This window comes from Manis javanica, chromosome 6, assembly GCF_040802235.1.
Source record: "Manis javanica isolate MJ-LG chromosome 6, MJ_LKY, whole genome shotgun sequence".
Taxonomy (NCBI): domain Eukaryota; kingdom Metazoa; phylum Chordata; class Mammalia; order Pholidota; family Manidae; genus Manis; species Manis javanica.
This window is the reverse complement of record NC_133161.1, coordinates 18,394,462-18,419,008: the sequence shown is the minus strand read 5'-3', so window position 1 is coordinate 18,419,008 and position 24,547 is coordinate 18,394,462. Positions and strand designations below refer to the sequence as shown.

General features: G+C 37.9%; 1 protein-coding gene across 4 annotated transcripts in view; it reads left to right on the top strand.

The window, feature by feature from the left end:
* The window catches only part of EXOC4 (exocyst complex component 4), a 778,194-nt gene that overhangs the window by 312,992 nt on the left and 440,655 nt on the right, over positions 1-24,547 (top strand). The window contains exon 10 of one of the 4 annotated variants that reach the window (XM_073238448.1): positions 18,509-18,543. The exons of the other annotated variants lie outside the window; for them this stretch is intronic. Coding sequence (XP_073094549.1) covers positions 18,509-18,528 — 20 coding nt within the window. The 3' untranslated portion in view covers positions 18,529-18,543. Of the gene's footprint in view, positions 1-18,508; positions 18,544-24,547 lie in introns of those variants that run through there. 4 annotated transcript variants of the gene reach the window in all.

Below are 24,547 nucleotides of genomic sequence, written 5' to 3'. Positions count from 1 at the left end.
ACAGTCAAATTATCATTATGTAGTATATTATTATGCCTTTTTACAAAACCCATTTAACCCATTTATAGGGGGCATCTGTTAGTTGAGCTTGAATTATTTAAAACATTTTCTTACATTAGTCAATTTAGTAACATCCAGCAAAATCAAAATGAGCAAAAGAGGGGATCCCAATAATCTGACAGTTATAAAGATGGTTTCTTAACAGAGGGAACTTCACCACCCAGATAATGCCAGAAGTAATCTCATAAAATCTCAGTAGAAAAATAAATAGTCAGAAGTGAGAAATGGGACCAGTGAAACCATCTCAGGGAAGACTGGTTGCCAACACGGAGACTTGGATATTGGACTAGAGTGCACTGATAGAGACTTCTGCACCCATACAGCCCCTCCACAACACAGGTCTTTATAAAGTCCTTGAGATTAGGGGAGCTTAGTTCATCTGTTTCATTTCAGTGGTGACAAATAAGAGGATGACGTTTAAAATATTCACAGTTGTGATCGTTTTTAGTTTAGCATTTGTGTAGGTATGGTTATTGTACAGCAATCTCCTAACACCTCATGCTTGTGATAATGATAATAGACACTGATATCTACTTATAAAAAAGAATCTAAGATTAACTTATTATTATTTTTTTTCCTTTCTAGTTCTGTTATTCACTGTGTACATGTAAATTCATGAATGAGATAGAAAAAGATTATCTGCTCAGGGTGGGATAGATATTTTCATTCCTTAGTAAGTGGAAGAAGATGCTTACATACTCATAGACACAGAAGCTGGACTTGTGGTCTGTTTAAAAAGTAGTTTAAGAATAGACATAATCAAAAAGGATAAATTATACATAAGATGAAGCTGGCACACATCTTGTTAAAGTTTAGATAATGCACTTGACCCTTCAAAATGGGTTTGAACTGCCTGGGTCCACTTGTACATGGATTTTTTTTTTCATTACATACCTACCATAAATTAAGTTTCTTTCTCCATTGTCTTATTTTCTTCAGTCTATGTAATGGTACAGTATATAACATAGCATACCAAATACTTATTAATTGACTATGTTATTGGTAAGGCTTTCAGTCAATAGTAGGCTATTAGTAGTTAAGTTTGGGGAAATTCAAAAGTTATATGTGGATTTTTGACTGTGCAGGGAGACAAATAATTGGAGACAAATCAGTTTGGTAAAGATTAGAGCTTTGCACCCTTAACCCTGCATTGTTCAAAGGTCATCTGTATTTTCTAATCTAAAGATTAGAAAAGTAAAATGTGTTTAATTCACTTGTCTTTATATATTCACTTTACTTAATGCATTCACCAGACTTTAGGAAGGTGGCAAATAATTACAAACTTGTACTTGTTTCTTTTTTCCCTTTAATAATAGTTTTCTTTATGAAAAACATTTGAACTACAAAAATGCCATCTTGCAAGTTCCTGCATCACCATCTTGAGCATTTTCACTCTCTTGTAAGAACTCTAAGATAACTGTTCCTATTTTGATTCCAGTGATTATTATGAAGTTAGAAGATCTCTTGGATAATGTGTACTATATTTTACAGAAAACCGAGGCCCCCAGAAGTTAGGTCATTTAAGCTTGTCCAACAAGTTAAGGCACAGAGTCCGGAGAAAGCACCCCTGCCTCCTTATCCTGCTCAGTCCCCTTGCTTCTCATCATACTGCCCTCTCTCACGTCCCCAATCTGGATGAGTGCCTGTAAAAGTCAAGAGGACGTAGTTTTCAGTCTAACAATTATCAGTGATTCCTTCCATGTTTTAATAATAGCATTATAGAGTTCAAATTTGTTATTTTCCACAGGCTTTACATGCAAAAATGCTCAATGTTGACTGAATTAATGAAACTGGTAGTTTTGTTTTGCATATGCATTTCTTCTGACTTTCCCCCCAAAATGTGTTAAAATTCAAAAAAGGAACCACAATGGATCCATGTGGCTTATTTGGAAGGACATTCCTGCATAATAAAGTACCAACACAATTACATTATGCAAGTTTAGTATTCATAATTGGAGATAAATCAGCTTCATAGAGATTAGAGATTTTTAGAATAGTATAGGTGTTCCTGTCTTAACCACCCAATAGGTACGTGCAAACTTTTTCCAATTCAGTATATATTTGAAATTCTTATTCTTATATTATTGTCTTAATTTGTTGAAATTGTGATACATAAGTAGTAGTATTATCACATGGGATTGAAAGAAATGAAGTCCATGGTTCTGTATTCCCCTTTGGCCATATTTCTCCCTTTGAAATCAGCTTCACCTTTCATCAAACACTTGGTGGGATTTTCATGATTTCTGTGCCATCCTTAGTCCATGGAAGAAATCTCTTTTTTGGTTTTAATTTTTTAAATTGAAGTTTCATTCATATACAATCTTGTATTGGTTTCAAGTATACAACTCTGTGATTCAACAGTTACCCATATTATTAAATTCTTACCCATGCTAATGCAGTTACTGTCAATGCAGGAAGATGTTACAGAATCATTGTCTATATTCTCCATGCTGTACTACCATCCCCATGACCAACTTTTATTATGATTGAGAATTTTTGTGCCTCTTTATCCCTTCTCACCCCACTCCCCTCTCTCCTGGTAATCACCAGTCCCTTCTCAGTGTGTATGAGTCTACTGCTACTTGGTTCATTTTGTTTTGTTTTGTTTTATTTTTATATTCCACAAATAAGTGAAATCATATGGTATTTGTCTTACTCCACCTGGCTTATTTCACTTAGCATAATACCCTCTAGGTCTGTCCGTGTTGTTGCAAATGGAAGGTTTCTTTATCTTTATGATTGAAATATTCCATTGTGTGTATGTACTATCTTTTTATCCATTCATCTACTGAAGGACATTTGAGCTGATTAGGAAGGACTCTCTTTACTTGATGCTATAGAACCTTGAGCACAGTTCCCATATGCTGATTATTTACTAAATATTTTACTATTGACTAATTCCACCCTCTGGTTCTCCAGGCACATGGTTTTGAATTAAGGATATATTTTTGTATCTCAACATTAGTGAGAATTAGAATTTCTCACAGAATTTTTTCCATTTTATTTCTTATCACCATGGCTAACTTGAAATAATAATTCAAATAGAATGTTTATATAAATATATATATAACCCAATGTGGTGATGTATTCTGGATAGCTCCTTTTTTCAAAGGTTACCTGTGGCTTGTCATCAAAATGAGTTGCTTCACTTTGAGGGACTATCAATCAATTTCAATTTGCATAAATTTATTTTTTACTTGAAAACTGAAGTAATGCACTATTAGTTTTATTAAACAGGTGGCATATCTGTCAAAGTTCTTAACATTCTTTGTGATATTAAAACTGGAATTTCCCAGGGCCATGAAAGAAAAAGTAGAGAAAGAAATCTTTAGTTACATTGTATTCTCCTAGTTCTCTTGGGTTTATAGTGAAGGAACAGGTGTTGGGGGTGGTGTAGAAATTAGTTGCAAATCATGAAAAAATAAATACCAGCTCTTGCGGATGGGGTAGGGCCAAATGGCTTAGGAACACCACAATTACTCTGCCTCTGAGAAAATGCTGCTCAAGGTCAATAGCTTTTGTTAACCTCCCAAAATTCTAGGATTACATAAATAATGAATGCCCCAAAATGCCTTGGTTTTTGTAATGTAGATGAAGGTAAGAGGCTTGTCAGAACTGAAATTTGCATATTAGAAAACTTTGGTTATCTTGTTCTTTAAAGACATAATGTCTGTGAATATTCATGAGTGCAATTAAAATATTGATGGTATACTGATACTTCAGTTTTAGGTCTCTAGCCATCCATAAAAGTTTCATTTAAACTTGATTAACAGTGAAGGGATACTTTATATACTGGCTTTTTGTCTCCGAAATGAAAATGTAGTACCTGACATGAGTAAATAATTTGTTTATCCTTTGAATGCCTAATTTCTTTTGCTAAGAAAAGATCATTCTTGAATATTGAGTAAGGCATGGGCCTAGTAGGGATATCTTTTGTTGCTAAAGTACTCTTTTTTTTTAAAGCACTTCTATTTATTGTATAGTAGTTGGGGTTTCTTTAGTTGCTTCACTGATGTCTAATTTTCTTTTTAATCTTTTTCAATTGTAAAGTATGCATAATATAACATTTACCATCTTAACCAGTGTCCAATACTGGTGTTACCAGTGGTAAGTACATTTACCACCATCCATCTTCACAAATTTTTCATTTTCCCCAACTAAAACTGTGTACCTATTAAACACTTAAACCCTATTACTGCCTCTCTTAGCCCCTGGAAACCACCATTCTACCTTCTGTCTCTCTGAACTTGACTAGTCTAATTACCTCATTTAAGTGGAATTATATAGTATTGGTCTTTTTGTGACTGGCTCACTTCACTTAGCATAATGTCCTCAAGATTCATTCATGTTGTAGCATGTGATAGACATTTCTTCCTTTTTAAGGGTGGATAATACTCCATTGTATGTATATGCCATATGTTTTGTTTATCAGTCCATCCATGTGAATATCTGAATTGATTCCTGCATTTGGCTATACAGAGAATAATATATGGACATTGTGAATAATGCTGCTGTGAACACTGGTGTAAAAATGTCTCTTTGAGACCCTACTTTAAAGTCTTTTGGATATGTACCCAGAAGTAAAATTACTGGATCATATGGTAATTCTATTTTTAATTTTTTAGGAAATTGCCATTCCATTTTCCATACTGTTTTCCATTTTCCATTCCTATCTGTAGTGCACACTGTAGGTTTCAATTTCTCAACATCCTTATCAACATTTCTTATTTTCTGTTTAGTTTACAGATTTTAAGTTACGAGAGTTACATAAACTTATTGGACACATTCAAACTGTTAGGGTGCAGGCTTCCGAGGCTTCCCCAGAGAACAAACTACACAGGCATAGAGATGTAAATTCAAGCAAAGTCTTTATTCAGCCAACTAGTTGGGGTCCAAGTCAGCCCGACGCAGCGGGTCTCAGCAAGGACCCCGAGCACTCTGAACCAAGGGTTTACATAGCAATTTCAAAGCACTTAACTCATAGCAATTTTCTATAACTATACATTATTCTTGCAAGACATATATCCTGGGGTTAAGCAAGGGCAGGGTAAGACTACTCCTCAATGGTTAGGGAGGTTCTGCACGATAAGCTTGGTATGTAAGATTTACTGACCAAGGTTAGCTGACCAAGGGTCACAGCTGCCCACCACCCGGTGCTCATGATTAACTTGTTTTTCAAGGCCTTACCCAGGCCCAGGGTTTTTTTTTGTTGTTGTTGTTTGTTTGTTTTTTTCCTCTGAGTCACACTCTCAGAAAATGGTTTCTAGGTTTCTAAGATGGCTATGCTTATGCTAATTTACTAATCTTACTAATGCTTAGATTCTACATTTCCCCACTTTCCTTTGACCATTCCAATCATGGAATGTTTGTTTCTTCCTGCTGTGTGAGTGAATGATACTGCGTCTCAGCACTAGCACCTGAACAGCACTCACTCTTTCCCTAACAAAGGCTATTAGCCGGTTTAAGATACAGGGACCTAAAGTGAGAAGCAGTATAAAAATAAGCAAGGGCTCTGCCAGGGTGGATATCAGGGTTGTAAACCATGGGGATTTAGTAAACTAGGATTCAAATAGCCCTTGGCAGGCCTCTCGCTCTCTCTTCCTTTGATCTGGTCTCTCTCTAAGTTTAGACATTGAATCTCTTACTATTCCGGAATGGTCTGCTGTTAAGGTTTAGCTAAGTTTTATTAGTTCTTTTTCCTGACTCTTAATGCTCTCTGCACTCCTTTACAAAACAATGCAGAAAGGTACAGAATAAAATTGAAAATCCTTCTTCACTCCCTCTGACTGGGGTGGGGAAGGAGAAAGTAATGTTAAGGTGACTGCTGGTGTGGGAAATTGGTAGAGGGTCCAGCTTTGGGGAAAGAAGGGCAGGATGTACAGACAACAGATTGTTGAATTTGAAATGTCTGAGGTATTCAGGTGAAATCTAGAGTTTGGGAGAAAGATCAGGGCCACACATGTGCTTGGGTTCCGTTATAACACATTCAGGTGGTACTGACTGTGTATTTGATCATTCAGGGAGAGTCAGAAGAGCAGACTTGGAGACTAGAACCTTGGCAACTTCAACATGTAAGGGATGCGTGGAGGTAGAGACCTGTAGTCATACGCTACACCCCCTTTCTTCCTAAATTTCTTTGTTCTCCCAAGATGGCAGCATTCTTAGTGTATTTGGAATCCATACTTTTAAGTCCTCTCTGACAATTACCTTTGCCTAATTTGTCACCATGTTTCTTTGCTTTTTTCTTTTACAATACTTTTCAAACCTGGCATTTCTGCTGTTTTTCTACTTGCATCATTTTTTAGGCCTTTGTTTTTAGTCTATTGTAATTTTCTTTTAACCTATTGTCTCCAGAATTTTCTCTCAGACTTTTATTGACTTCACATATCATAATTCTGTGTAAGCTTTCAAATGACAGAGAAGTTCTAGTGTTTAAGAAAAAGTTTGAAAGGGTTCATTTCGTAAAAATAAAGGTCCTGGCATTCAAGGTACCCCAGAATCTACCTCTAATTTATCTTTCTGAACATTAATTTCAGCATAACTTCTAGGTTTTTGCCATTCTGCAGTTTTTATCCTCCTGGATCTTCATGTCTACATTTTCAGCGCTGTTTCCATTACCTGGTTTACTCTTTCGCACTCATACAAAGGTCCAACTTAGTGAGTCAAGTCTCACTGAAGACAGGCGGTGTGGTGCTGCATAAAGCACTTTGTGGAAATCCTTATGTAGCTAGCTATTATCTGTGTAACTTTGAACAACTTACTTTGCTGAGTTTCAGATTCCTTATTGGTAAAATAGGCCTTTGTGTGGATTAAATTAATCAAAAAGTGAAATGTGAAGCTCAGTAGTTAATGTTTCTGATCTTTGTCTCTCTGGGTTCTCATTCATTTATTTATTCAACAAACAGTTGCTTCAGCACTACTCTGGGGATGCAGCAGTGAGCAAAATGGACAAAAATCCCTTCCATTTAGGGACGCATGTTCTAGAAGGGGAGATGGGTGATAAACAAGATAAGAAATATATAATGTTTTAGTAATGATAAATGCCAAGAAAAAGCAGGAAAGAGATGTAAAATATTAGGAGAGAAGGTTGAAATTGTAGATGGGATGGATGGCAGAGGCCTCTCTGAAAGTTTTCTCTTTAAACCCTTGACAAACTTAGTTTCTTGGTCTCTGACATTCTGCTCTTTGTCTAGCTGTGTGTATTGACAGCTTTGATCTCATCCATTATAGGCTCCTTGTGCTGAGGCGCACTTTGTTTCAGCCCTTCGTATACCTCACCCAACTTTTATTGCAGTGGAAATATATCACTCTGACAAGAAACTGATACAACTGTAAATGGTGGAACCGGCAAGGCCTTCTAAGAGGATGTTGGTGGGATTCTATGAATGTTAAATATTTAATAGTTGTTTCATCTAATTTCTATTAGGCCAGATACTTATAATTGCAAAATCAAAACCGAAAGAGTAAAGACTAGTTACCTCCATCAGGCTTTAATTGCTCTTTGGAGACTGAATAAGCATGGCAGTGCCTTGGAGCACCTGGGAGATGAAAACTGGGCCTGTGAGGGGAAGTAGCCCAAGCTCAGAACTAAGTAAAACTGAGTCTCACAGTGAGACTGAACTAGCCTGGCCTTGGAAAGGCAGCTAATGATTTATTCAAACCATTTGTCTCTTACAAGGTGTTCGCATGTCAAGCTGAACAAAGATCACCGACTAAAATACATAAGCTTTTAAACATCACTGTCTGACCCATCAGCAAAATCAGATGACGGCTTGAATATGTAATTAACAGCTAGAGCTGTCCTCCACATTTCTTTAGTGTCTAGCATATCAGGCAGAAAATGAGAATCAGAAAGAACAACTCAGAATGTACACCTCTCATTTCTGATTCAGTTTTTTCCAAAGAAAATTTGTCCTGAGAAGAGTTAAATTTTCCTGCTGCAGTGACATGAAAGCTATGTTGTTGTTATTGCTTTTGTTTTGAACTTTGAAGAAAGGAACTCCACCAACCAGTCCTCTTTGATTAGTTGAAGCAGTTTTTTCCCCTTAAGGGAAACTGTAGACCATAATTTCATCACACAAAAAAGTAGGTGCCCGATCCCTGACCAAAGTTTGAGTTTGTTTTTCCCTTGGGGATTTGACATTTTCTGTTTCTTGACATTTTTACCATTGTTAGACACACTTGGTATTCTTGCCCTATATTCTTCCCCCAAAGGAGTTTGTGTTTTTTATCTGCTGGAAGGCAGGAATGCCTTGTTTTGGACAAGCCATTTAATTGTTCAGATAAATCCAACTATAGTGTAATAGAGCAATCATTAGGAACTGGGCCTTGTGGGAGCATTTAGATTCATGAGACCCAGATCCTCAGGTCAATCCAGGAAACAAATTTAAATGCCACATACACATAATGGTTTCTTGTCTCTCTTCTTCTCCACCTGGCCCTCCCCATTCCACCCTTTAAAAATATTAAATATCATCCTAAAAACAAAATGCCATTTGTTTCTGTAAGATAAATTTTAGCCGAAATAAGCTGGCGAAGAAAGGCAACAAAGGGCTAGGTAGTTTATTCGAACGCCCCGGGCGAGGTTCCCTAGTCTACGGAAATGGAGGCTGGGGAAGTCGCGAGAAAGTAGACAGGCAGCGAGTTTTTAAAGAAGGTAGGGGGAGGCAGAGCTTAGATTTACAGCGGCGGGAGGATTGGCTGGGAAGGGGGCAGCAGCCAGGGACTTTGGCATGTCATCAGTGTCTGACGTGCTACCCCCTCCCCTCAGTGCCTTCAGTCTTACAGTTTCAATGTATGTGGTTTACTTATTTATGGTTTTCTGTTTGGGAGAAGAATAATTTATTACCCATTAAGTAAAATAATAACAAAGATTGCTTTTTCGCCATTATTCTCTATTACATACAAAATAAGGAAATGGAAACCAGCACTTTTTTGCTCCCTTTTCAATTATTTTGTTGTTAATTCCATTTTAATTACACACACACACACACACACACACACACACACACACACACACACACACAGTCATATTTCCTAGCAACACTGCTTCTTTTCCTTCATTATAACACTGTGTATATTTGTTTAAAAAATACACCTTTTGGAACTAAGTTGCTGATATGAATTTTTAAGGAGCTTTTTTAACAGTCTATTTGCAGAAGTGATTCTGAGATAATAGAGCAAGGAAATGGGACAAGGATCATGCCATTTAAAAATCTACTTAGCCTAGTTCAACCATTGTGGAAAGCAAAATGAAGGTTCCTTAAAAAACTAAAAATAAAAATACCATATGACCTGGGAATCCCACTCCTAGGAATTTACCCATAGAAAATAAGTTCTTAGATTCAAAAAGACATATGCACCCCTATGTTTATTGCAGCACTATTTACAATAGCCAAGATATAGAAGCAGCCTAAGTGTCCATCAGTAGATGAATGGATAAAGAAGAGGTGGTACATATACACATTGGAATATTATTCAGCCATAAGAAGGAAACAAATCCTACCATTTGCAACAACATGGATTGAGCTAGAGGGTATTATGCTCAGTGAAATCAGCCAGGCAGAGAAAAACAAATACAAGAGCATTTCCCTCATTTGTAGAGTACAACAATGAAGCAAAACTGAAGGAACAGAGCAGTAGCAGACTCACAGACTCCAAGAAAGGACTAGCGGTTACCAAGGAGTGGAGAAGGTGGGTGGGAGGGAGGGAGAAGGGGATTGAGGGGTATGTGATTAGTACACATGGCGTAGGGGGATCATCGGGAAGACAGTGTAGCACAGAGAAGACAAGTAGTGACTCTGTGGCATCTTAGTACACTGATGGACAGTGACTGCAGTGGGGTTTCAGGGGGGACTCGATAATATGGGGGAATGTAGTAACCACATTGTTTTTCATGTGAAACCTCCGTAAGAGCATACATCAATGATACTTTAATGAAAAAAAAATCTACTTAGCCCTTGAAAAAGGCCAAGCTTATTGTTTAATCTATGTGCTCTTCTTCCTCTTCTTCCAGCCCCTTAATCAGTTAAGTATCTTTGTAACAAGACCGAAGACCTCTGGACTGTAAATGAACCTCTGTGGGTTAAGAATGACAAGATCTGGATCAACACAGAACTGAAATAGCCCTATTCTTAAGATAAAACTTCAAAGGAATCATTAATCTCCTGTGTACCTCATGCCTTATGCCAACCGCTACCCGAAAGGTTCCATAAAACTTCAAACCCTAAACTCTTAAGCGTGCCTGCACTCGGAGTTAGCCCACACTCTCATCTGAGTGTGTATTGTCTGTCAAATAGGCTTTCTTGTTGCATAAGCCTATTGCACTTGTCTCTGAACTCTTTTTCATGATAAAAACAAGAACTCTCTGATTCCACCTCTGGTGGAAAGTGTCTTTGTCACTTTGCTATTTCATTCATTCATTTCTAGTCTTAATCCTTTTCTCTCTCCCTCTTTTATTTCAGACCAGTAGGAAAGTGGAAGTTCTCATACCATAAACTTAGTCCATCCAGTGCTCTGTGGCTCCCCCAAATTCTGGGTTGGTAGGGATATAACTCCCATGCTGTGCAGATCAAGTGGACAGTGGACTCCAGGTGACCCTAGCTTTAGGAGTTGGCAGGGGATTTGCCCCATACTGAGCGGTTCCATGAACTTCCCTTGCCTCCCTCTGCTCTGCCTTGCTCTCTGCTGCCTGCAGGGCTGCTGACATTTGCTTCTAGTCTCACGCTGATGAGTTCCTTCCTCACTGACACTTGTTCAACCTGATCAAGAATTCTTTCCTGATCAGAGTCAAGAGCCCTCCCGTCCCCATATGGGTTGAGGTTTCACCTAGTGTAAAAGGCCTCCCCAGAGGCAGCTACTTGGCAACGATTCCTTGTAGGTCCCTGTTGGACAAAATGGGCAGCTCATTGGAGTATAAAAAGTGGTATTTGGTGGGGTTTGGAGGATTGAATGAAGGTAGGTCTGAGAACTGGTTCATTTGCTTTCATTGGCCCCGTGTGGTGGCAACAAGGTACATATGGTAGGAAGACCTGAGGCAGTGAAGTGTGTTGTGATCCTGATCTTGTAATCTGTGGGGGCCACTCAGTTTTTGTATTTTTCCCATTCAGAACACATGAATTAGTCTGCTGAGATTATTCTTTGTCCTAACGAAAGTATGGCAAGATCTGGACTTGAGATCTTTGCAGCCAAAGAAGCACGTGGAAAGTATTCCTTTTTGGCCACTATATTGCACATAGGAATGCTGACACCTAGACTTAGCGGGAGAGGCCTGGAAAGATCCATCCAACAGTAAATTTATAAAATTTATAAATATTAATCAAAGGGCTTAAATCTTCCAAAAATCAGGAAGGTCTTTGATTTTGGACTCATTGATTCTACTCAGTCTTCATTGGTTGTGAAACACAGAAAAGAAGTAATGTGAAAGGTCATGACTTCTGTAATTTACATAAGTATTTTGGTGCTGTTTGTCCTTTTGTTATTACATGTGAAACAGGAGAATGAGTAACATCCAGGCAAGGAGAGATTTGCCCAGGCAAGACTGCAGATGTTGCTTTATTGTTCTGGTTGTGGACTCTGACATTTCTTCATCAGCCTTGGTATCTCCAGTTCACTATCTGAAATTAACTCTGCTAATCCCCACCTTGCAGGCATAACCTTCAGAGCCTGAGATAATCCAGCCTGAAATCTTTAAGCCATAGGCCATCCTGCTCCCTGAATTACTAATGTGTATGTAATTATAAAATGGGAAGCAGTTTGGCTTTGCGAGTCTGGCTTGAGAAGAATAGCTGATGAGGTTGTCAGATCTGTGTAGGAAATACCCAGAGGAGATCTTCTTGGATGGAGGCTCTTGGATTAGAGAAATCTCTCCTGATTTTAGATTCTTCAGGTCTGTGTTTTCCACACATGGAAAGGAGAAGCCAGTCCTTTCCTTGTTACACCCAGTTGTTACAACTTCTGCGTCTTACTTTTCCAGAATTCTTGTAACAGAGTGTTTCTATAATAGATGAGCAAGCATATTTGAGCAAATATAGTAAAATAGACATCTTAGAAAAGTATATAAAATAATTTATGAATAAGCAAACAAAAAAAACCTTTGTTTGTGATTAAATATTAAAACAAGAATAAATGCATTCAAATTTCCTGTCAGAATCCACAGTTTATGTGGTTACATAAAGATGTAATAGAATTTAATACCTTTTATAAAAGCATTTATCAAAAAAAATTACTTTGATGCCAAACTGTACACTAGATAAAAATAAGTAATATTCTTCCAACAAGTAGAATTGGGGCATTATGATTAACAGACTCTCCTTAAACCAAATACAGTCATATTGATTATTCTTGGATGCCTGGGTGTTACTCATTCTCCTGTTTCACATGTAACAACAAAAGGACAAACAGCACCAAAATACTTATGTAAATTACAGAAGTCGTGACCTTTCATATTACTTCTTTTCTGTGTTTCACAACAAATATTGTCATACTGACCATCACATTGATTACTCAAGTGGCCTTGGCCATGTCTCCCTCACCACCATTTGCCTTGCTCCCAAATAGCTTTCACAGCTTTCGCAGGGTGTCTCGGAAGTAGATCTATTACAGCCTAAACAGAGAGAGGAATTTTAGAATCTACCTTAAAGGGAACCAGTTTGGTGAAGGTTTGCTGTTGTTCCTCTTCGACCAAAAACGAGGAAGTATATGAGGCTTTGCAGATTCCAGACAATGGGTAAAACCTTAAGTGGAAGAAAATAAAAGCTAGTCTTGAAAAATGGCATAGAAAAAGAGCAAAAAAATTCTGTGTGAAGATCTTTCTCCCTTCCTTTCCTTTAGCAAATATTGAACTTTGATGTTTCTAATTCTAAAGCTCACACTCCTGACAACAGGAAACTCCTTCTTATGTTTCGTACTTCCTGTACCTTCTCACCAAACCTCTCAACTCTTAGATGTTTTCTAAGGAATTGATGGAAAGGCCCCGAGTTTGGGATTGTCCGTTGTTCCTCCCCATCCAGCCTCTGTCCTCTCAGGGTTCTCTTGAAGGTGCTGAAGCCCGGATCTGGCCCCTCTGTCTGCCTGGCTTTCTTCCGTCCTAGCTGACTAGCGGTCGTGCTCGAGTGGCCTTGGCCACGTCTCCCTCACCACCGTTTGGCTTGCTCCAGAATAGCTTTCACAGCTTAGGTACTTCATATATTGGGTATCCCAGTCCTTGACAAAATCTGGATTTCTTTCTTGTCCTTTAGCTGCAATAGTAGAAATGCTCTCTGGTTATCTCATTTTACATTGCAGAAAGAAACTGTAACTATGGATTTATGAGAAATTTTGTGAGAGTTCTGGCTGTTTTATTTCCTAATGTGCTGCCTCGTTTTGAAGTAAAGACAAGAATAGGCCACATTAACTTTGTTTTTACACATAGGGAAAATATGCACTGAATTGTGCATATTTGCAAAATGAGTGAATAGAAGTACTTAAAATCAGATTTTCTTGTTATTAAATCCTATCCTTTATGTAATAGATCCCTCTCTTCTTATAGCTCAGTTGTATGTTTTGGTTTTGTTTATAATTTCTTGTTTTCTTTTCTGTTTGTTTGTTTTAGAGTTTGGAAAATAATGGGATGCTTCTGTGGAGAAATTCTTGTGTCATTTCGTATGCCTTTGACTGTTTGTACTAGAAGCACCCCCTCACTAAATGGGCTCCTCAGTCAGCCCAACAAGAAGTCTCTGCATCAGGGGGGACCTCTGGTCCAGGCCTCCAGCTTTGTTGCCCTGCTGTTCTCCCGGGCTTTCCCTTTCCTAAGCGTGGGCTTCATCTTCACATCGGTTCCAAGGTGGCACCGGTGTCCCAAGTACACAGTGTCACAGTTATCACATCCACACAAGATCTCGAGGCAACAAAGGCCCACCTCTTCTTTAAAATTTCCTTTAAAAAACAAATGATCTTTTCCCAGAAGGTCCTCTGCCTTACTGGCCTGAACTGCAGACCCTTTGCCTAAATATGCCTCTGGACTTAAAGGGTATTGAGTTAAGCTTGCATAAAGCATTCTGCGGTCCAGATGAACAAATTCAGAGTTTTTTGAGAAGAAGAAATTGAGGGGGATATGAATTTGGGTAGGTGGCCAAATGTTCAGTTTTTTTTGGTCTTCTTCAGTGTTCATGGAACCTCTCTTCAGCTAGCTGGGTCACACAGGTCAAGCTTGATGAATAGGGCAGTGGTGCCTGATGTCCCGGGTGCACCCGCTCTCTCAGAATGGGTTAGGTTTGGCTGTGAGTAGCAAAGACCTAAAACGCAGTGGCTTCTTCAGGGTAGATGTATTATTCCCTTACTCAGAAGTCAAGGGAGTATGTGGTTGAGGTCTAATGGCTTTGTGCTACTAAGTCCTTGGAGAGTCTGGCTTGTTCCAACTCGGTCTGTGACAGAACCTTCATTCAAGACGGTGGACTTTGCAGTCACTGAATGCAGAGATAAAACAGAAAAGTGACAAAGGGTTTTTGCACCAGCTCTCTTTTAAGGGAGATTCCAGGAAGCTACCACACAACATTTCTGCTTATATCCAATGGCCAATACTTGGTGATAGAGCCATACCTAACTACGAGGGGAGGCTGGAAATGTAGTCTGAATTTCAAGATTCTCAACTGAAAATCATTAGCGTTATTAATATGAGAGTGACTGTTGGCTACAACTAACATTCTCTACCACAACTGCCCAGTCTAATCAATCAAATTGATTATGTTAGTGAACAGATGATCAATTACTTAGTATGTGGACTTTGCTTACCTCCATTTATCCTTTTGAAATCTGTGCCAGTATCTGTGGAATGATGCCCAGCATTCTGGAGACTGCAGAACTTACCGTGTGCGGCTGTGCTATTCAGCATAGTAGCCATGAATCCCATGAGGCTATTTAAGCTCTTGAAATGTGGCTAATGCAACTAAGGAGCAGAATTTTAAATTTTATTCGATTTTAATTAAAAACTGTTATTTGATTCAGTTGCTGAAACCTTTCAATTATATATGGAACAACTTGGGTGTGTGAAATCTACTTTTTCAATTATAAATTTTATGAAGTCTTAATATAGACCAAATTTTTCTGATGAACATTTAATGTCTGGATTAAGGTGTGCTCTAAATGTAAAATGCAAACTAGATTTTGTAGACTTAATATTAAAGTAAAATATCACATTAAAAGTACGACTATATATTTTTGTTGGATATATGGGGTTTAATATTAATTAAGCTAATCTTACTGGTTTCATTTTACTTTTTTAATCTGATTACTGGAAATTTCCAAATTGTATATGAGATTCACATAGTATTTCCACTGGTCAGCACTGTTATAAAGCCTCATCTCTCAGTAGAGGACATGACCTCATGTGCAAATGGAGAGGCTTTCTAACTTTTCCTAGTTTTAGAGGGAGCAGACATTTCCAAGATGAGTAAAGCTATGTTTTATGTTTTTGTCATATTGTCCTTGCTGGATGATACTGTATTTCTATTTTCTGTGTATTCCTGTCTTTCTCTATTTGTTCTCTTATTCTTCTACATTATCATGATCGTTTCCTGGGCTTCCCTTTAACTGTCCCCTTACCTCAGGGAAAACTTGTCGTCTAATTTCTCTTTGGCAGAAGATGACCATACTGTGTAATCTTCATGTGCTGTGCTTCACTGAATATGGTATATCTTTGCAGCTTTGATAACAGATACCAAATTAGCCTTTCTGACATTAGCATTGACATCTAAAGGCCCTTCCTGAACATCATTTGTTTCTGATGGATGAGCAGAGATCAACCCTTTTTCTGGAAATTGTGTATAATGTTTTGTAGCCAAAGCCTACCTTTTATTTATTATTTATCTTAGTATCTGTGATGAGATATTGGGAAAGTGGTGCCTTACTCTATAAAGTGAAAATTCATTTTCCAACTTGACATTATTTCCCTTAAATATCACATTGCAAGTTAATCATAGAACAGCTACTGGAAACTAGAGAGAGGCCCTTGACTTTTGAGGTGTTTGAATATACCTTGCATTGTCTAGCACATTGTCATTTGTTTTAAACCACTAACCTTCTGTAGGGATCATAAAGCAAGGCGCTTCCCTTTTTGGTAACTGGATTTTCTCAACAATTGCTTCAGTAACCCTTGCTTTACCTCATAGAACTGTGAAGCTCATATGGAAGTGTGACTGCAAAATCGATTTGGACATTACATAGCTGTATTATTCTAAGGTATTACTAATGTAGACCTCTTTTCCTCTTTAGCGAAATGAGGGTGTGGTAGTTTCCCACTTGCCCAGTCACCTGTGTGCAGACTAACCCTCTGTTATTTGCACTAATGTGGAGAATCAATGTTGTAAAATCTCCAAAGCAACAGATAATTAGAAAATCATTTAGAAAAACTTCTGCATTTTCATTTACATATGAGTCTCTCTGATGTTCTAAGAATTCATAATTCAGGAATCAAAAGCAAAAAAAATTTTTATTCTGATTCACAAGAATATAAGCTTTACAAGTTTGTCATCTCATCCCTTTATTTCCTCAGAGTCTGTAGTGGGAAAGAAATGCGTCTCTGTCTCTGTGACCAGCAAAGGGTTTTAGTATAAAGCACTGTGGTGTTATTTTTGTAATATTTCAAACCTTTAGTTGCCTTTTGCACATGGGGTCATGTATATCTCAAACCTTTTGTAATATTTCAAATAGGCATTTGTGAAATAGCCTCTTTCTTAGCTTCTATAGAAGTACCAACTACATACAAATTATGCCATTCAAGTACATAAATAAATACTGTCAATATGCAGTTGAAAGCACGTTTGCTGTGAACCACCTGTCTTGGGAAGAATCTCCTAAAGATTTTTCTGGTAACGGTGCACAGAAATGTGATGGGTGTAGACTCCCTTGGCCATTTCTTCCTTGTTTATATGCTACTTTTTAAGAAAATTAAGAAATAGCTTTGGCATATTCTCACCCACCTCCTCCCATCCTCCTCAAAATAGGCCTCTCTGTGATTGGGGTATTTTTTTTTCCTGGGGTAAAAAAATCTCACATTGTTTTTTAGTTAATTGAAATGCTGAATTTTGATGTTCACTGCAGTCCTTAGCATGGAATAATCACTGCTAGTCACATTATTTATATTTAGAGCAATTTCTCCCCTTTTATTAGTGGAAAGATCTGGTGGAAATATCTTGTGATATAAAGCAATCTCTGCAAATGTTTGGAGATGTATGTATGTATATATACCCCATGTACACGCATATGGGCATATTTATTTTTTAAAAATTTCGAGTCAACTTACTCCCTACAACTCTAATTGGCTATAAGTAGCTCTCCATATTGTACATATGTCACAGTGTTAAAGACAATATTCCCTGGTAGAAATCATCTTTGTGAAAATACAGAACATTTCAGTATGGCCTCTCCCTCCCAGTGCTCTGTCACCCCCTGCCACCTCCCCAGTTCTCTTCAGTTTGGGGAGCAGAGACAAGCGCTCAAAGTGAGAGTAGAGCAGACAAGACGGGCTAGCAGTTTTCTGCTTTTCTTTTCTTTCCTTTTCCTTGATGCCAGAAAACAGCTCTCCTGTGAACTTTCCAGCTACAGAAGCAGCTGTGGCAGCTGCTGTGTCTTAAGGTATGATCATGGCCTTTGCCATTGCCAGGATATAGCCTAAAAATAGAACTGGTGGCTGAGTCAAGTCAAGCTTCATGACTTCCGGAACATCTGGGGCTTGTGCCTATTGCCAGCAAAGGCTTGGCATAAAAAATGCCATACCCCCAGTTGGTATTTTGAAGAAACACTCCAGGTCGTCTCTGGGACATGTGGGCAGTCCAGTCCAGATCCTGCACCTGCTCACCCAGCTGGTCACCAATTATACAAGTTCACATTCTGCAGGACTTCTGTTGACTCCATAACCTTACTTGTGTGACTGCCTGCCTAAATAGCAGTGTAAATGTGGATGTGCACATGTGTGTATTTGTATAAATACACTTTATCTATAGAATGTGTATATGTGTAAACTTTTCAGAGTTTTGCTAAACTGAGTCCAGCATAGTGCTGACACACTGACTTCTATGAAATTGGTTTTTATTAAAGTCTGCAGGTTATTCTCATACTGGCAATGGCTTTGATTAAGCACTGTATTAGGGTCACATCCTAGAATAACAGCATTTTGAAATCTGGCTGTTTTTGAAAGAATTGTAATTAAAGTTCTGGCTGTTTTCCCATGATTACTAATGTCTGCTGAGGGTTGGGTTTCCCTGGTCGTTGCTGGCGATTGAGTTGTGTGGCAGCCTCCTGTGTGCTTTCCTGCCAATATCAGTGGCATTCTCCAGGGAGAGTGATTTTGCATTGAAATGCAAGAACTGAAAGTGGTAACGAAATTAACACGGGGTCTAGAGTTTCTGATGTGACTACAGAGCGAGAATGGGAATGTTTCCTAAAGTCTAATTCATCTGTGATTGAATTTCAGACAAAACAACACTGCCATGATGAGAAGGGAGATGATGGACAAACAGGTTGAGGAATACGATATGGCAGGGTGAAATCTAGGCGATCAGGTATTTTAGCTTCAGCTGGGCCTTTCTTCTTAACAAGTGTTCCTGTGCCTTGACATGAGCACCGAGGCAGCTGCACCCTGGGGAAACCTGTGCCGTCAGGAGTGATCTCTGCCTGCCAATGGGAGATGGAAAACGAGCTCCTTTCTAATGTGTGTGCGCGCATGTGTGAGAGATGTGATTCCCTAGGTACTATGGTATAGTGTGAGGTTATCAACTAAATAAAAAATCACTGAATATCTACTACTGTCCCAGTTGATGATATGCTCCTGTCCACACTGAAAAAAATGCCAGAGTTAAAAAATGGAGAATAAGGGATACGAGGTTTTCTCCTTGGTGCTACCAAATTAAAATCCTACATAATTTTATTATTTTACTTGCTAGTTTCTCATCTTTGGAAATGTTAGGACTTGTGTATTTATTTTCTATCCATGTAGGTTATAAATTCCTTGAGGGCAGAGCATTGTCTGTTAGACTTTTTTCTTTTATTGTACCATACACAAAATAGTTTTGTAGTACCGATCTGCGAATTATTTAGAATTTATCCTTTGTGCTCTACAAAACATAGTGTTTAATCTTAAATGCAGTGTGATACAAATACCTAAATAATTAAAATTATCTTCAGAGAGTTCTGAAATTAAAGAAGTAACATGCATTGTACTTCTCATTTTGCTCTTTCTTCATATTTACATTAACTTTTAGGCCAGACTTTAAGAGAGAACGATGGGCTTTTGGTCTTACCTCTCTTGTACATCAAGATATTGATGTATGAAAAAGAGGGAACAGCACAGTAGTTCTGTTGAGATGTGAATATAAACTCCAGAGACTAACTTGTCACTTTTTCAGCAAATATTTTCTGAGTACCCACTATTGTCAGGTGGTGTTACATTTGCTGGAGATACAAGAGGAAACAAAGTTCCTGCCATCTTTTATTTTATTTAAATGTTTTTATTGAGATAAAATTCACATACTGTAATATTCACCACTTGACAGCATACAGAATAGTGATTTTTATTATGCTCAGAGTTGTGCAACCATGACCATTACCTAATTCCAGAACATTTTTACTATCCCAAAAAGGAACGCTTATCTATGAGCATTCTACGTCTCTCCTTCCCCCAACTCCTGGCCATCACCAATCTATTTTCTGTCTTGAGGGATTGCCTATTCTGGACACTTAGTATAAATGAAACTATACAATATGTGGCTTTTTATGTCTGGTTTCTGTCACTTAGTGTAACAGTTTTCAGGTTCATCCTTGTTATAGCAAGAGTCAGTACTTTATTTTTATGGAGAAAAGGAAGACTACTAGAGGAGCAAGTAGGGGATGGGAAGTGGGTCAGAATTTGGTTTGGACATATTAAATTAGAGTCATGCTTATTAGAATTCCAATAGAGATACTGAGTAGTCAGTTGGCCGCACAAGTCTGGAGTTCAGGAGAAGAGAGGTCTGGAGTGGAGATATGAATTGAGGTGTCATTAGCATATAGGTGATAATTTAAAGCCACCAAGTTCAATGAAGTCTTATGTGGCATGTATCTAGAGTAGGGAGAGGGTCCGAGGGGTGAGCCCTGGAATGCTCAAATGCTGAATGGTAGGAAGATGAAAACTTTCAGTAAGAAAACTGTCCCAGGAGTCAGGAGGAGAACCAAGAGCTTACAGGGCCCTGGAGCTCAGTGAAGGAATTGTTTCCAGGAAGGAACCGTTACTTGTGTCAGTTGGCACTGCTAGATCAGTAAGCAAGGGGAGGATTGAGAATTCTTCATTGACTAAGACCGTTCAGGAGGGTAGCTTCTACACCACCCACAGAAGAGTGAAGGTGAGGGCCCCAGAACTGTGTATCTGCCCGTGGTCCTCAATGCCCACAACCCTTACACAGGCTCACCTCCATCTCATCACGCCCTGTATCTCATTCCTGGCAGTTCCCACAAAGAACCCAGGGTTCCCCAGGTATCAACATCCTCAGGGCCCTTATCATTAATACTATGCTGTGCATCTTCATTTCCTTCCTCTGTCAGTGTCTGAATTTACCCATCATTGCAAATCCCCTACGTCCCAAACATCTTTCCTGAATGCTCCTTTAGCCTTCTAGAGCAATTAGAACTAAGACCCATCTCACCTTGGAGAGCCTGCTTTCCTTGCTGTTGTTCTAAATGATGATTTTTTTTTGGTCCTAGAGGGATGTGTTGGGTGTCTTCCTTGACTCTTCTTTCTCTTTTTCCTAAAAATTCCCACACCCTCAGATTATTTCATCTGTTGTTATTCCTTCTTGTTATTCATGGATCCCGGGATTGCTCTATCCTTTCATAGCTATAGATAATGCGATATGTATTTGTTAATAATAAAGTAATTTGTTTTCTCACTTTGGACAAGCATCAGTGTTTCAGACTTGCTTCACTGTTTTTTGTAATAACAAGGATAGTTTTTTGAGGCCAGTTTTCTGGAACATTAGTAGATATGAAGGATGACAAATGCATTAGTCAGGCTCCTGCTGTACTGGACTAATCATAAAAAAATACATGAATTTTAAGTGACTTATAGAGTTGAAAGGAGGACTTAACACATGTGTCAGATATGCTGATCAAATGATAAAGTGAAGGAAAATTGAGCCTCAACCTTTTGTGCAGCGAGTGAAAAGTAAAAGCACATTGTAGTTTTCTGTGGCAGATGGAATGTGAACAACTAATAAATCAGGTTTTGAAACATTGAAGAACAACTTATTTCAATGCATATGGTATTGGATCTTAGACAAGAATGTACTGGGAGTAAAAATAGGTAAGTATGTCAGAAGGAAGAGTACCTGAGCATCATCTGCATAACAATATTTAAATCCATTTCATGTCATCAAACTCAGACATTTAGTAAATAAATAATTAAATCCATTGCATGTCATCAAAATCAGAAATTTAGTAAATAAATAATTATAGCGCACCAAGATGCTCTCCATGGAGTCCTGCGTGAAAGAAATCAGAGTGAAATTACCAAGCATTCTGTGATCATTCGAATACTTTGTTCTCTTTTGTGCTTTAAGAAGATCACAAGACTTAAAATCACTTTATAGGCTTCCTCTAAGAAGCATTAATAGTAAAAATGCAAATTCTTAAACAGACAAATTTGTATCAGTTCTTGTGAGCCTGCTTTATGCTTGGTATGTTTGCTGTGTGGTCATCCTTTTTCTTTACTGATTCATACAAAATGGATCACTGCATAAAACTACATACTACTTAAGTATCAAAGATTTCAGAAGAGCAAACAGGCATGGTTCTGAAGTTTGAATTTAGTATTTACCAATTAAGGTGTGGGGAAAATATCAAACAAAAATTGAGGTCATTAAATAATTTTAAGTTATCCTTTGGCTTTTTTTGATTATTAAGATGAATAAGAAAATTTTCCTTTGAATTTTTGTTTGAAATGAGGCGTTTTTCATAGAACATAGTTCAACTTGAAGATGTTCAAAGTGTCATAGCAGAACTTTCCTGGAGTTTTAGTGAGATTCTGTGTCTTCCATTTAGTACAGAACATTTTTTGATTGGGTAAATGGAGAATAACAATGGTATTTTATTTTCCTTTTGAAAAAACAGCGTGAATCTCGTATGCTACACTCCTCGGGGATCTCTGGGTTAATAGTTTGTTTGATCATGTCATTTGGGTTTGTGGTAATTTCTTTCTGCCTTCTCAAAATGGATTTAATTTGTTGTGTTCATCAATTATTATTGAACTCTATATTGGAGCTGTAGGTATTATATTTAAATATGAGATAAAAAGACCCTACCTTGAAGGTGGCCACAGTTCCTGGGGAGACAGAGAGCAACACAGTTAACTATTTCAAAATGTAGTAAAAAATAGAGATGAAATAAAATATTAAAATATGAGATGCATGAGGTTAGTTTGGCAGAACAATCACCTGGGCCCAGAATGTAAAACTTTTCTTCATTTAATGGTAAACCTGCAACATACTTGTACCCAATTGTTATGTGGAGGGGTGTTGTGAGCATAGGATGTCAGGTTATTTCTCTAGGTAGGTCCTTTTGAGATCATTGAATGCCACCTTCTAAGCTTGTTAAACTTAATGCTTCTGATGGTATGTGAAGAGTGTCATGCTATCCAGCTCTCGGCTTTCCCTAAATCATGGCTTACTGAGTGAATACTATTTGTCAGGCCAGTACCCAGCAGAAGAGGTCTAAAGTGACTGAAGGTGGGTGTTTACCTTGAGCACTTTTCCTTTATGAGAGAACAATTAATATATTGTTATGAATAAGGTGATAGATGTCTGTGCAAGGTCAAAAAAAGGACCCTACGAAGGTCTTGAGGCTTTATATAGGTACTTCGGAATTGGAGAGTGCAAGCTCAGGTTTAATTTTAACAGTTAAATTGTGTTATTGTGCTCCAGTTGTTAATATATCTGTATGTAATATGCAGACATGGTGAAACAGGATTTAAGAGGGTGTTTACTAAAGACTCCAGTGGATCTAGGGAAAATTAAGAAATGTTTTCTGTGTTAAATATAACTGGTGATTTTCTGGCAGCTTTTTTAAAACTATTTCTAGGGGACTTGGGGGGATAATTTCAAACATAAAAATTAGAAAGACACACCCCCCCACACACTAATCATTCCACATTGAATAGTTATCAAGATTTTACCTTACTTGCTCCATTTCCTGTTTTTCTTTTTAATTCTTTGTTGAAGTATTTTAAAGCAGTTTCTAGATGTGATGTCATTTTATCCCTGCATGCCTGAATATGCGTCTTTAAATACTAACAGCACTTTCTTAGATATTGATAATTCTAGATGTATAAGTTGTTTAATACTGTGCTGAAGCCCATGAAAATGTTGGTACCCAAATTATTTATTTTGCTTTCAAAATCTCAGGGTTTTGATTCAGATATTTTACTAAATGATTCTTTGACTTTTGTGAATTTATCTTATTCCAATTATATATATACTGTGCCAAACTATTAATAATTTTTTGATATTATTCATAATAGGTCTGTAACAATCGCTCTGTTCCCCCTCTGTTGTGTGATAAGCAGTAAGGAGTATGGAGAAGTCAGTTGAGGAGAAATATTTGGGGAATGTTTTCCTATAAACTGCATCTCTCACATTGAGACATAAATACAGATTTATATGTGTTAAACCTAGTTACAGCCAAAATGGATAAAACCTATATTTAAAGAAGAATATCTTTACCGAACATGTGTTTTTTTTGTTTGTTGGTTTGTTTTTGAGGGGGTGGGTTGGAGTGGGGTTGGTAAAGTTATATGATATTAATCATGAGAACAGTTTCAGACTCACGGGAGTGGGCTTGCGCGTGCTCCCTGGAGCTCACTGTGAACTTTTCTTCCTACTCTGTGTTCAGTGACATCATATTGGTACCTTGAAATTGGCCTTGACCGGGAGTATTTACACCACAGCAATCAGCAAAGGCTGCAAAGCAGGGCTTCTGCCCCCACTCAGAGAGCTGATTATTAAACATTTACCAGCACAATGGCAGTTGCAGTCTATGGAAAACTTTTTACCTATAAAACGACAGATCCAAATGCTACTTTCTTCTTTTGTACTTTTAGCCTCTTTTTTTTTAAGTTTTCATTGATATACAATCTTATGCTCAGGTTTCATATGAACAACATGTGGTTACTACACTCCCCCTCATTATCAAGTCCCCACCACATACCCCATTATAGTCACTGTCCATCAGCATAGAAAGATGCTGTAGAGTCACTACTTGTACTTTTAGCCTTTTAAAAAATACTACTCACATTACTTTATACTCATTTGCTCTTTGATGTGTAGAGTATTCCTTTTTATTGTTGGTGTGATTAGACATGACTAGATATAATTACACAGATGTTTAAATCCATTTTCATAATCCTACATGGCTATGGCAGAACATAATGATGAATTTAGGGCAGTTGACTATTGCAGAATCCTTGGTGATGGTCTTTGACTTAATAATA